The sequence below is a fragment of the Gigantopelta aegis genome, chromosome 4 (assembly GCF_016097555.1).
Source record: "Gigantopelta aegis isolate Gae_Host chromosome 4, Gae_host_genome, whole genome shotgun sequence".
Taxonomy (NCBI): domain Eukaryota; kingdom Metazoa; phylum Mollusca; class Gastropoda; order Neomphalida; family Peltospiridae; genus Gigantopelta; species Gigantopelta aegis.
Genome location: NC_054702.1, coordinates 71193642 through 71208720, shown reverse-complemented (window position 1 = coordinate 71208720; position 15079 = coordinate 71193642). Strand labels below are relative to the sequence as shown.

At 38.0% G+C, this 15079-nt stretch overlaps 1 protein-coding gene across 3 annotated transcripts in view; it reads left to right on the top strand.

Moving 5' to 3' along the window:
* Nucleotides 1-580: 580 nt before the first annotated feature.
* Nucleotides 581-15079, top strand: part of LOC121371035 (proline-rich protein 5-like) — a 29740-nt gene continuing 15241 nt past the window's right edge. The window contains exons 1-2 of one of the 3 annotated variants that reach the window (XM_041496648.1): nt 581-1920; nt 9992-10114. In XM_041496648.1, the coding sequence (XP_041352582.1) occupies nt 1877-1920; nt 9992-10114 (167 nt within the window). In that variant the 5' untranslated portion in view covers nt 581-1876. Of the gene's footprint in view, nt 1921-6999; nt 7104-9575; nt 9632-9991; nt 10115-15079 lie in introns of those variants that run through there. The other 2 variants (XM_041496650.1, XM_041496649.1) reach the window with 2 other exon arrangements.

The window sequence follows — 15079 nt, the reverse complement described above, 5'->3', positions numbered from 1 at the left end:
TTGGTGACCAGACATTTGGAGAAAGCTCTTCATATTGACTGGCATTTTGCATGAGTACATCAGTATGCATTTTTTGCAGGTCCTTCACATAGTGGTTATTATATAACATTAATTAATTAAAATGTGTTGAGTGCGTCATTAAAGAAAACATTTATCCCTTCCATTAGTTCCGGGGTGCGTTTCTAATGGCCTTCAGTATAAAAATGTTTTACACGGCATAGCAATGCTACGCAAATGAACACCATATTCTGCCATGTAAGCCTTTAATAATATAGGACGTTTATACTGACCGCTCAACGCACCTACAATTTTATTGCGTTTTACTTCGCGACACAATCACTTTTATATTTACATATTACTTCGGTGTTCAAAACCTAGAACAGAGCTGAGGTTAAAGGTAGATATTTTACTATCGATCTTTCGAGATACCGCCTCTGGGTGTTCCGTAATTAATCCAGCACCTTTCTTACATAGTTCACTTCTTGACAGTTTGTTAATTAATGGTGGCTGTAAGTGGGTATTTTTACACTGCAGTGCAGGACAGGTTGCGATGATTTATGTTTCGAAATTAAACACGACAGGTTAGCAAATGTGTGTCACCAAACGCAGAAATCTCTTAAGAACTTTGGTGAATTATTATTGTCAATAATGACACTTTCATTGTTATCCACGCACTCTGTTGAAGGAGAGTTTTAATGCTTGTTTATAGCGGTTTCTGAATTTGTTAACCAGACGGCTTTTATCGCTGTAAGCTGCAGACGTCAACTGACTGGAAACCGCGCAGTCGTGCAACACACGCGCGTGTATATTCGACGGAACAAAGTCATAATACAGGATTGCGACGTTATTCCGATGTGTACTGTGTACTTATTTTACGGTAATGTCCAAAATCACCTGTATCAACTGTTATTAACGTCATTCCATGGCAGCGAACACGATGCGTAGCCCTGGAAATCAGAAAGGTAATATAAAGTGTGATTACACTGTGCAAGAATCCGTAAGTTGTCGTTGGTGATATATAAAGTGTGATTACAATGTGCAAGAAAACGAGCAAGTCCGTAAGTCGTGGAATTTAGTGCATACCTTGATCATTGTCGCATTTTTTTTCTGTGGTACATTACTTTTGAGATCATTCCTGATCATCATCGTATTCAACTTTATCATCGTGAATATTAACATCGACAACATCAACATCGACGCCTTCATCATCGGCATTATCGTCGTCATTGTTGAATTCATTAACATTAACATATGTTTGTGTTACTCCAGGGAGATTTTTATTCTGACGCGGACGATACAGTCGTGACATGGCAGTATCTTGACAGTTTACGTGTGTTGTTCACAACTTCCTAAAGGACCTCGACAGATGAAGTTTCAACAAAACACCCACAGTGTATCCGTGAAAATCATCGGACGTCATTATTTTAACAGTGAAAGCATATTAACTGTTTGGACTACAGAACAAAACCCCAAAGGAAAGAATCGCTGATTCACTTAAACACAAATTACGATTCTTCTATCATATGACTCGGCAAGACCGCTGGTAGACGCCGTGTGAACATTGCGGAACTGGTATCACTATATTTGTTCGCTTTGCAAATGAAACAAATGTCAACAATATTTCCTCGTTACATGATGGATTTATAGTTTTTCGCAATACAGGTTTCAGCCAACTGCATAGACAATTGCAGTAAGTGAATTTGTAAATGGAAGTGTTATTGATTGTAAGCGATAACGGAAGCCAATATTTGTTTTAACAACTCAAAATGGAAATCAAAAGACAAAAACAGTATCCAGCTAAGTGAATAAACAGACACCACCAGAGGGAGAAACAGGTTCAGTTGGATAAATCGTCTAACAAAGTATCGACAGAGAAATGTCGTTTTCTACACCAGGATCGAAAATATCGTCTTTGAAAAGGTAAAAACGTGTTCTGTGTTTTGTACATGATAATATGTAACCGATGGCATCGGAACCAGGGAGTATTCGGGAGCATACCTCTCACTTTTCACCAACCAAATTTTAAAATAATGGAATGGTTAATTAAAAATTACCTAGACCCTGCATAATTTCAACAATTAACACCCTAACAGGACAGTATAACCACCACCGCCTACCCTCAAAAGTAGATCAAAGCCTTTCGTTGTCAATATTTATCATTATTTACGTTTATGACAATCATATGATGTTGCAGATAAAATTTTATTAAAATGTTCATTACTAGGCGATCAATTTGCCGCTCTCCTACAACTTTCCAAGCGAGTGTGGAAGAGAGTGTGAGTGATCACTCGCCTTATTTGACGAAGACGGGAAATTAAGAGCGTTCTGGATTCTTTAGACTTTACATGTATATACTTTTTAGGGGCGGGACGTAGCTCAGTGGTACAGCGCTCGCCTGATGCGCGATCGATCTACGATCGATTCCCGTCGGTGGGTCCATTGGGCTATTTCTCGATCTGGTATAACAAAGGTCGTGGTATGTACTATCCTGTCTGTGGGATGGTGCATATAAAAGATCCCTTGCTGCTAATCGAAAGCAGTAACCCATGAAGTGGCGACAGCGGGTTTCCTCTTTCAATATCTGTGTGGTCCTTAACCTTATGTCCGACGCCATATAACCGTAAATAAAATGTGTTGAGTGTGTCGTTAAATAAAACATTTCCATCCTTCCTTATATAATTTTTATGATTTTAATTTTGAAACACCTCCTCATCCCAACACCTTGCCCTCACCCAATCGCCGCTTCCGACACCTGTGCTTACTGAATATCAGCATAGATTAAATTACCTAAATTTTAAGCTGTAGCCCCTTCATATCAATACCTATAAAATGTGTTTTCATGTTTACTGGAAATTACGGATGAGTTCCTGAACTTCAAGCATGTTATTAATTGTTCAAGTATCAACAGCCAGAGTATGTCTCCAGGGAGCTAACTCACAAAGCTCTTTTAAGCTCGCTTAAGCAACATCACATTGTCCTTGCAAGTATTTTTGCATTGCACTGCGAGATTGGAAAATTGCGAGTGTTTAGTGAATTACTTTTAAGTCCCTGATGACTAAAGTAGATCGAAGACAGTAGTAAGTCAGGTACGTACTAATTTGTTTCCAAACCAGTCACAGAAAGGGAAGCTTTTCCAGCAGGACTATAGTAAAACACCACACTACATAGAGAAATAATAAAAATGATGCAGATTCATAAGCATAGTAATAATCGTTTCCCTTTCATACGCCGATTCTCTAAGGTTCAGTGTTATTCAGATATTTACAGAGCCACAATCTTTAACGTCTTCATTTTGTATATGTTTAATACACGTCAACGCATTGTTGTAAATATATGTAATCCTTTTCTAAGATGTAATTTTTATATTTCCTATTACATTTCCGGATCGCTTTGTTACACATTCTTGTGACTTCAAAAATGTCCTCATGCAAAAACCAATCACTTAGGCCTATATGTGAATCAAGAGGACTCTGGACATGATTAATATTTTTAATTAAAAATATTCCAACAATGAGATTATATAATATGTTTCATGGGGAAGATAGATAATGAGCATTTTCCCCAGATATGCGGCGAAAGTCCAATGGTAGAGATTGGAATCGATAAGGTTTGTTAATATTCCACTAAAGAGCAGAGTTGATGCCCAAGGACACCGGTAATGGGAAAAGACAGTTTTGTATGCATTCTGTCACAAGAGTTGTTTACCCAAATGTTCAGCGATAACAGACCAAGCCAACTGATGTATATGTTGTTTCCAGCCCAGAGTTACAAGTTAATACATCATTTCCCCAACTGCTGAGGGAAAGTTCGAAGACGATCACTTGATAGGTTGGGGTGAAGTGAAATAATGATTTTATGTTAAATATTTTATATCTGCTGTGTTCGCTAGAATTATGCATACACATACACATACACAAACACATACGTGTACACACACACGTACACACACCCACACACACACACCCACACAGAGAGACAGAGAGAGAGAGAGAGAGAGGGGGGGGGGGGGGTATCCGACTTCATTATGTCTATCATGCCATACACAAGTGGAGCATGCTTTAATTGGTCATTGTGTAGATCCTACTTCTGACACCACAGACATGTTCAATAAGGCGAATATCCGTGTTCGCTATCTAGACTGGTTTTTTAACCTAACGTTAGAGGAATCTGATATGATAGAACACAAATAATTCGCGAGCACCCAGTCTTCTGAACACGTCACATACCTCGTTGTCTACACTGTTTTCGACAATAGATTTGACATTAGGGTTGATGTCAAATCCTGTCCATGGTGATCTTTCGTTGAGAACATTTAATTGAAATGCGTTAAACTACTATATTAGATTGTTTTTGATTGGTCGAGTGAGAGGTCATCGAAGCCGTGCACATGCACACTGACCAGTATACACCCTGATTCAGAGTCGATACGGTGATATGAACATCTTGCATCTTCTCTGGTGTAATTTTATTTTAATGTTATATAAATATCCTAGTTTTGACGGGTCACACAGTACACGGTAAATAAAGCTCCATAATCCACACATCGATAACATCTGTTTGAACGACCCTTTATAGACGTGCGTTAACAGTTACAGGATGGACGCGGTTTTACCTGTTGATATTAGCCTCTAGCTATGTGATTAATCTCCTTGACTTTGGTTTGTTGTTTAGACTGTTCTAGAAATGACCAAGTCAAGACATGTTTGGCAAATCTACCTGGATTAAAATGATTTAATAGAAATAAAACAAAAATTTTAAAAGTAAATTGACATCCCCAACCCCCCCAACCCCCCCCAACCCCCCCCCCCCCCCCCCCCCCCCCCCACCAACAAAACAAAACAACAAAATCTACACACTCATTCAACTTACCGGGTGTGATGTAGCTTATTGGATCAAAGTTAAAGTTAAGGTTTGTTTTGTTTAACGACACCACTAGAGCACATTGATTTACTTATCATCGGCTATTGAATGTAAAACCAATTGGTAAATCTGACATAATTTATAGTCTTAGAGAGGAAACCCGTTACATTTTTCCAATAGTAGCAAGGGATCTTTTATATGCACCATCCAATAGACAGGATAGCACATACCACGGCCTTTGATATACCAGTCGTGGTCCATTGGCTGGAACAAGAAACAGCCCCAATGGGCCCACCGGCAAGGTGCAAAAAAAAAAAGGAAGGAAGGAAGGAAGGAAATGTTTTATTTAACGACGCACTCAACACATTTTATTTTCGGTTATATGGCGTCGGAAAACAAAAACCGAAAAAGAGAGTCCGGAAACCAATTTTGTTTTCTTGGAAACCAAATTGTGATATCTACTAAGTTCAAGGGCCATAACTTTGTCGAAAATAGGTAAATCGAAATAAAAGTCAAACTTGATCTGTAACAGTACTTGATAAAACTTGAGACATTGTGTACAAAAAAAAAAAAAAAAACGTCCGGAAACCTACATGTGGGACAGACGGACAGACGTACATAAGAATGAAGACAAAACCTATAGTCATCTCAGGTTGAACATTAACATAATAATAATATTATTATTAATAATTAATAATAATAATAATAATAATAATAATAATAATCTATTTTATTCTATTGAAAATAAACAAACACTCTCCCACGCCTTCAACCTATACCCATGGACGGGACGTAGCCCAGTGTTAAGACGATCACTCGATGCGCGGTCGGCGTGGGATCGATTCCCGTCGGTGGGCTCATTGGGCTATTTCCTGTTCCAGCCAGTGCACCACAACTGGTATATCAAAGGCCGTGGTATGTACTACCCTGTCTGTGGGATGGTGCATATAAAAGATCCCATGCTGCTAATCAAAAAGAGTAGCCCATGAAGTGGCGACAGCGGGTTTCCTCTCTCAGTATCTGTGTGGTCCTTAACCATATGTCTGACGCCATATAACCGTAAAAATTAAATGTGTTGAGTGGCGTCATTAAATAAAACATTTCTTTCTTTCTTTTTTTCTTTCAACCTATACCCATGCCGCCCCAAGTAATAATTCCGGAAATTAATCTTCGTAACGTAGATTACGAAGTGCACGTGCATGATATTACACGAGTTGGACAAGTGAATGTTTGTGATGGACGTGATCTGCAGCGCTTGTATCACAGCAGCGAGGTTCCGATACCTCGATATGGAATTAATACACCCGACTTCCAAACGATGCGACTGTGTGCAAGACCTGGCACATATGTAAGGAAGGGTATAATGAATATTAATGATTTTCTAAAGGTTAAGTTAAAACGTGCGTGCAAATAACGAAAAACACGTTCATGGTGTGATGTACTCTATAGTAATATCAATTGGTTATTATGCAATGACCGAGTCTGAGAAATGATTATTGTTATTAGTTGTTTGTTGGAAATGACAGAAACGTGTTTAGTATTGCATAGCTAAGTTCCACTCGGGGGGGGGGGGGGGGGGGGGGGAGGGAAAGTGTGAAGTGTGGGGTGGGGAGGGTGGGTACTGTTAGATCGATGTTCTAAGGAATGAAAATACCCTACATGTTTTTGAGCGCCAACGTCTGTTAGAGAATTCAGGATAGGTTCCGATGAGATAAAATTTGAATTTCAAGTGTTAAAATATGGCATTTTTATCTTTTTGAGCACACTAACAGGGGATAAGGCCCTCTCCCCTCCCATTCCGCTGCCCCTGATACTAATTAGCACAAATTGCACCTGTTGGAATTATTAATCAAGGATTATGTATAACCACGTGTGTTTGCGTCCCAACAAGTACCCTACGACTGGCACTGTTTATGGGAAAGTGCATATAAAAGACCATATGCAACTGATAGAAACATGTAGCGGTTTCCTCTGAAGACTACCTGTCAGACTAACCAAATGTTCGATATCCAATAGCCGATATTTAATTAATCAATATGCTCTAGTGGTGTTGATAGACAAAATACAAAGAAATGTTTATGCCTGTATGTATGATAGTATAAACCGTTTTTAGCTTCGTGTAGTATATAACTTCTGGTGCACGAAGATGCATAGTACGCAACACTTGTATAATAGAAGTTTAAAATAGCTTGTGTCTGTACAACAGATAGGACACGGTGGATGGCTGTGATGGCGGTTCCCAGGTCAGGTTTGTTTTCGTTGTTATCACATGCGATAACTTACATCCTTGTAAGTACGTACTATTTCACTGCTGTCAGCTTAGGTTATTGTTTACGATATAATGATCTGTCTATCGACTCTTGACCTATGGTTAATAATATATATCATTCAGTAAATTTCATAATTTTTGTTGTGCTGTGTCTGCGTATTTAACAAAAGGACAAACAACCCCGCCAAATACTTGATTAATATCTCTCAGCATATTGTGTAATGGATGGTTATTACACTAAGGGAGAGGGATGGGGAGAGGGGGGAGGGAGGGAGGGAGAGAGGGAGAGAGAGAGAGAGGGAGGGAGAGAAAAATAGGAGAGTGCCAGAGGAGAGAGGAGGGAGGAGACTGAGAGGAGAAATAGGAGAGGGAAGTGAGGATACAGAATAAAAAGAGAGCGTTAGAGGTGAGAGAGTAAAAGAGGAGAAAGAGAGGGGGAGAAGGGAGAGAGAGGGAGGGAGGGAAATATAGAGAGCGAGACGACAGTTATGGAATATTAGCTAAACAAACAAATAACGAGTCCACCGAGGAAAGGAATATTTAATGACACCCCAGCACAATCAGTGTCGCCACCTAGGTAGTCATTATTTCTGTATACCCAGCAAGCGGTGTTTTATACTACAGACAGGAGCACACCTACCTGCGATATATGTCATTTATTACGTCATTCGTAGTATCTACAGCACTGAATGTTTGTTTGGAGTCGCCCATCCCTCATCTTCATAAATCAAGGCTAATATTCGTTCCTCGTATTCACGAATATTAGCCTTGATGTATGAAGATGCCCATCCCTGTACACTTATTAACATTAGAACATTGCTCGACTTGGACATTAACCACTAGTGAACGAACACGATTATCATTTGTTTTATTTCACTTGATGAACTTCATGACGAATTTTTTTTTTTAATTCTTGTAACATTCTTCCGTCTTCCAACATCAATTATGCCGGTCGCACCTGCCCCACTTCACGCACACGTGCGCACACACACGGGTTAAATACTAAGCTCAGAATGCACATTATTTTCATTTTGTTGTGGACAGATACATTAGACGGTAGTATTATTTTCTGTTTCTGTTTTATCCGTTTGTTTTAAATAGCTTTGTTATAATCATCTTTTCTTTTTCTTTTTGACATCTTAAAACCACAGACATCTTGAGCCACTGTTCTATCTGCTGATACCAAACGGGTCATACAGTGGCTCAACGGTAAAGTAATCGCCCTAGATGCCCAATACAGCCTGCCGGTGTATATTGGAATATACAATACATATACACATGTTGCTTAACGTGTAGAATACATAATTTAGTTTCGTACTTTGATCAAGCAGATAATCAGATATTTCGGTTGTTTTTGCAAATCGTCCTGCATTCGTGTTTGCTTGATGGAGACGGACTGTTGCCATCAACAAAACCCATTCGTTCGCGTTCACTAGATCGGAAACATATTTTTTAAAAAAGAAAAAAAGAAAAATAATCATTAATTTGCCCTTTTCACGATTTATTCAAGGGGCGGAATCAAACTCAGTCAGTAGAGTGCTCGACTGAGGTGCTTGCTTCGTAGGATCGAACCACAGTATGTGTCCCATTTCTCGAACTGGGCTTGCTCCCGTTTCTACCAGTCAGTGGCGTAGGAAGGTGCCAAAAAGTGTGTGTATGTGTGTGTGTGTGGGGGGGGGGGGGGGCACACTTTTATATTTACACACTTTTACACTATTATAAAGGAAATATATATAAAGCAAAATATCTGAAAGGGGGGGGGGGCACATGCCCACCCACCCACCTCCCGCTTCCTACGCCAGTGCCAGTGCTCCACGATTGGTATATAAAAGGACAAGGTATGTGCTGTTATGTCTGTGGGAAAATGCATATAAAAGATCCCTTGCTACTAATGGAAAAATGTAGCAGATTTCTTCAGAAGAATACGAGTCAAAATTACCAATGTTTAACATCCTATAACCGATGATAAGATAATCAGTGAGCTCTAGTGGTGCCATTAAACAAAACAAACAAACATACTTTTCACGAGTTGTCCATGTGCCCTTTTCCTCTTAGTCGCCCCCACCCCTCCCAAAAAACTCTACTGGATCTGCCCTTGCGATTTAGCTCTCGCCCAACTAGTACCCCACGAGTGGTATATAAAGGGCCATGGTATGTTCTAACCGGTCTGTTGGTAGAACATATTGAGAGACCCCACGCTGCCTTGACCAAGGATCCTAATAGTGTTACGTTACGTACCAAACAGCCGTGGTTTAACACGTGTTGAGGTATAATTTAAAATATATAGTCCTTTCCCTACATACATTTAACAAACTGAACGGACGAACATATATCTATTTATAGTTCACTATATTCGACAGATAAGTGTTATTAGTTTGTCAGCAAAGTTCAACAGTGTATCGCAGTCAAAACATCAGCTTGCATGTAATCACGTGGCATCATACAGGCTAATGTCCAGCTTCCCGGAAAGATGGCTGACAGCGAAATGCCGTCGCATCCTGAGTACATTAGTCATTTTCCATTTTGTAGTTAACGATTATACGCGTTTACCAACCACTTGACTTCTCTCTATTCTTTTCTCACTCTTACTCTCTCACTCTCCACACTCTTTAGCAGACGACTAATTTAAAATGGCGACAAATCACGTGAAACATGTTGCTATGTGTAAAATATTTATGGACTTCAAATGGCACGACAGTCCATTAACATCAGATATATGAGAGACAAAAAACCTGTTTCAGTCTATTTATTCACGAAAAAAAATATGTCACCGATTTCTCTGACAGAGAGCTCGTGTCTTAGATGTGTGGAACAGCCTGTTTGAATGTTACATTTTGTCTTCTGTTGTCTCCTTATGAATAGACACAGTCTCGCCAACGTGGACATCGGCTCTCGTCTGCTGGGAGGAAGGCGGGGATCGAATCTGTCGACTTTTGGAATCACCTCGCCATCAGACGCCGCTAACAAACATGAACAACTTGAGAGGTAAGATTAAGACGCAGACGAGTAGATAGCTATACTAAATATAATGGAAGGGAGAGGGGAGAGGGGTAGAGTGTGTGTTGTGAACTCCATGGTGATGACTGAAAGAATGTAGATTTTTTTTACGTTCCTGCCACTTCTGATCAACTTACATAGGTTACCTGTGAAAGCCATACCTTATTCCTTAAAAGCTTTCCATCATGTACACTTTTCATATTAATTCAAGTATAAAACTAGTCGCTCATTGGCTGGTTAAATAACCTCATCACTGATGTAAGCTTGCATATATCACGTGGTATATAACAGTTTTATTTCGATCTTACGTTCATTCAGATGATAGGATATTTTTGCAAACTATTTAACTTTCAAATTGGCATGGATGACTGTAATAAAAGTAATGATCTAATGTGTTTGACATAGTGTACTGGAATATCAAAATGAGACCGTCATCAGAAATATAGTAATAGTGCATTAAAAACGGTGATGATTAATACATCAATGTGCTCTAGTGGTGTCGTTAATTTTTTTTTTTATAATAACGGAGTTGGGATAACTGGTTCCTTGGCTCTAGCGGTTCAGTGTTAGCGCCATGTATCGATAAAAATTATGTCTGCTGTCTAAGAAATCTTATTTATTTATTTATTTATTGGCATTCATCTTTGTTTCCATGATCCTAAACTGCATATTTAATTTAGCAAACATCTGACTGGTGATTACCGGTATGTGTTGTAGGTCATATACAGACCAAATCGAAAGATGAACGTCCGAAGAGATCAAAACGTCCATCAGAAAGCCTCTATAGTTGGGCCTGTAAACCGTAGATTACAGAATGATGCTTTAGCATGTATTCTTGTTGGTTTTGTAACTCATTTTATTGTACATTTGTAGTTTATGGTGACGGGGTGGGTAAATAAATAAATGCATTTTATTCTGTTCCTCAACAGATTATACCCAATTTCCATTTGGATTTTTACATAAAAAATGTCCGTTTGTTTCAAAGGACAAACACGTGTTTTTGCAAGAGAAAGTAACTGGAGACTTTTTTAGAAAGAGGAAAACCCCCCAGATGAATGCTTGTACAGACATTCATATAAAAAAAAATGTCTTGCAGGCAAAATTCGACACCAAGTTCTCGAAATATTCAGTTCACGACTGTTGTTCCAGTTCTGAATCCGTTAACGTGGAATCGACTAATATCCCCTATGAGAATTACATGGCACTTGGCACGCCATGGTCGCTCACCGGAATTAAGTCTGCAATGGCCATATTATACGACAGCGTTACGACAAACTCATTGCGTTCAGTACTGCCCATCTCATGAATGCTAATGTAATGTTTTCAGAATATCGCCATTATTTTAAATGCCACCAGTGGATTATGCACATAATTGTCACACGTGTTACCAATCTCAACGGCACAGATGTAATGTCATCACGTCAAGGTTCATAGGTGTGTGTGTGTGTGTGTGTGTGTGTGTCTCTCTCTCTCTCTCTCTCTCTCTCTCTCTCTCTCTCTCTCTGTGTGTGTGTGTCTGTGTGTGCGTGTGTGCGTGCGTGCGAGCGCGCGTTTGTTTGTTTACCAGTGTACTGTTTGTTTTGCGCGTTTGTGTATGTTTATGTGCGTGCGTGTATGTATGTGTGTTCATATGTATGTATATTATCATGTGTTTGTCTGTGTGTGTTTGTGTATTGGTGTACTTCCGCCTGTCTGTCGGTCAGTCCATCCGTCTGCCTATATATTTCAATTTATTTAATCTACTTAAGGTTTAAGCACTCTATTCTGGACATACACTTAGTCGAATCCAAGATTTTGTAAAGGGGAGTGGGGGACACAATTTTAGAATGCAATTTGAGTTTGTGAAAGGCAAATAAGCCGAACTCTCAAAGGAAGCGAGTCTTGTATAAATGATCACCTGGATGCGAATCGGAAGTAGTATTTGTGGTGGAAGCGGGTTTCTTCTCCAACAATCAAACTACTTGTAACAACTACCATATGTCACGCACCTAACAGTCATTGAGTAAATAATATGTTGAATTTCTTCTCCATTAATCAAACTACTTGTAACAACTACCATATGTCACGCACCTAACAGTCATTGAGTAAATAATATGTTGAATTTCTTCTCCAGTAATCAAACTACTTGTAAAAACTACCATATGTCTCACAACTAACAGTCACTGATTAAACAATATGTCGAGTTTCTTCTCCAGTAATCCACTTGGCGTACTAGGATATGTTCACAACTAAAGGGGGGTTAAACAATATGTCGAGATTGGGCGTACAGGATTTGATAGGGGGGTTCCAAAATAGATTGCAGAGATATTGGGCATATATTTCTATGTTGAGTTTTGAAAAGGGGGGGTTCCAAAATAGATTGCAGAGATATTGGGCATATATTTCTATGTTGAGTAAATATAATAATGTCAGATATCAATGTCAGATATATTAAATTATAAAAAAAGCGATTTCAGGGGGGTTCGGTCGAACCCATGTACGCCCATGTCTCCAATAATCAAACTACTTGTAAAACCTACCGTATGTCTCACACCTAACACTGATTAAACAATATGTTGAGGTGTCGTTAAACAAACATTCTCTCCTTTCTTTTGACGGTCCTTCTGACACCGACTGACAACTTATCAACCAGGGGACATTCGTCCTGGGGCAGATCCGTCTAGACGTTTTCTGCTCGGCGGATATGTCAACTGCTTGGAGATCAAAGAGTCACCGTTGCTCTACAATCAGTCTGAGTATTGATATAATCAGCAGTATAGCATCGACATTAAAAAAAGAAATTAGTTCTAAACAGTGGGCTGAGCACTTCTCGTCCCTTTTTAGAAATGAAATGACTATGAATAATAATATTTATAATGAATATTGTGTAAATATTGCTATAATAATAGTGATACAAATAATTTGTCAATAAATCTCCCAATTACAGAAGAAGAAATTTTAAGACATATATACATGATTTAGCAAATAACAGCTCACTAGGGCCAGATGGTATCGCTTCCGAATTTTAAAGGCCTCGCAAATCCTAATTCTTCCTGTACCGATAGCGTTTTTGTCCCCAGAGTAAAGATATTATGTGTCCATTATTTAAACTGGGTAATAGAGATGATGTAAATAGTTATTGTATCATTAATTGATATAATATGTATGGTGTTTACTTCAGTTCTTAATACAAGACTTTATGAATAGTATGATAGCAATAATATTGATGAATGTCAGGCTGGTTTAGATCAAATTATTCTACAGTTGATCATAGTTTTTCATTGCAAGCTCTTGTACAAAAATATGACTGGAAAAAACAAGAAGTTGATTTTATTGTCTTATTGTATATTTAAGGTTTTTGATAATATTAATCATATATCTCTTTTGTAAAGTCTCGCTGAAGTTGGAATATGTCGTAAATATGTAACTGTAATTTAATCGATGTATACTAAACTAAGGGAATGTGTAAGAACATCAATGTTCAGACTATATTCACTGAAATGACCATATGTTTGACGTCCAATAGCCGATGATAAGATAAAAAAAAAATCATTGTGCTCTAGTGGCGTCATTAAACTTTACTTTATGTTCACTGAAATATCGGCACCCGGTAGGGAGGTATATTGAATCCACAAATGTTCACTGTTTTCATTAACAGGCTTGTAAAAACTATGGAAGAATATGGAGGACAAGGTGTTTTTATTTCATATGATTTTAAATCATTATATGCTTTTGTTTCCTGATGATGTATTATCTGTTCCTGACACTCCCTTACAGCTACAAAAGAAAATTAGAGTATTAGTAGTGTGTTGTAATACTACAGATGGCTGTGAATTTAAAAAAGACCAAAGTCATTGTTAGAAATGGACGTCATCTAAAGAAGTATGAATTAAAAAATAATAATAATAGAAGTAGTATTGAGGTTGTCTCATATTATAGATATTTAGGTATATTATGTTCACACCAAAACTAATATGGACTTAAGCCCAAACCTGTCTTACAGCACAACGTTAAAATAAGCCATGATGGCTATATATAGGTATCAAAAGACATTGGATGATATTCCAGATATTTGATCCTATTTTATGTTACGGTTCAGAAGTATTGGGTACTTGATACTGTAAAATTATTGAAGATGTTCAGATTAAACAGTGTAAATGGTTTTTAAAATTAGGGAAAAACACCGGTAATGCTATGGCGTTAGTTGAATGTGATGGGACTCGTTTATAGCTAATTTACACTACCAGAGCTATTAAATATGTGTGTAGGTCACTACAGCTGAATGAAAACCGACTTCCCCACCAATGTTATAAAATGTTACGGACTCTTAATGAAGCAGGACGTACCACATGGGTTACTCATATTAAATATATTCTTTTTAGATCAGGATTTGGCTGTTTTTCGATTGCTCAGGATGTTGGAGATGCAAAATTGTTTATAGTTATAAACTGCTTGATATCCTCTAACAAAAGTTGTGTAGTTCTGTTACCAATCTATCCGATAGTTCTTTTATTATGAACATTATATCATTGTTAAATGTAGAACGTTAGCTCACTTATCAAATCCCAGCTTATCTTAGAGTAATATATATATACACACTGTATATACAAGATTTAGGTATAGTAACTTTAGACTTGCTATTGGCCAAGGAAGATATAACAATAAAGGATTACGTTATAGTGACGATGGACTCCATATTTTGCTTGTATGTAAGCGTTGTGGTATATTAAGAGATCTCCATATTTTATAATTTCTAAATTTATGAAAAATCTTTCATGGCAAACATGTATTAATATTATGGCATCAGAAAATCTGTATGTAATATTTAGGAAATAAAATGAAATTTAACCTAATACAAATACTAGAACGATCAGTAACACGTTTAATATACAACCACTAATATTTTATGCAGAAAACTATATTTGATATGTAATTACAATTGTTAAAAAGTCTGTTAGTCGATAACATCCTATA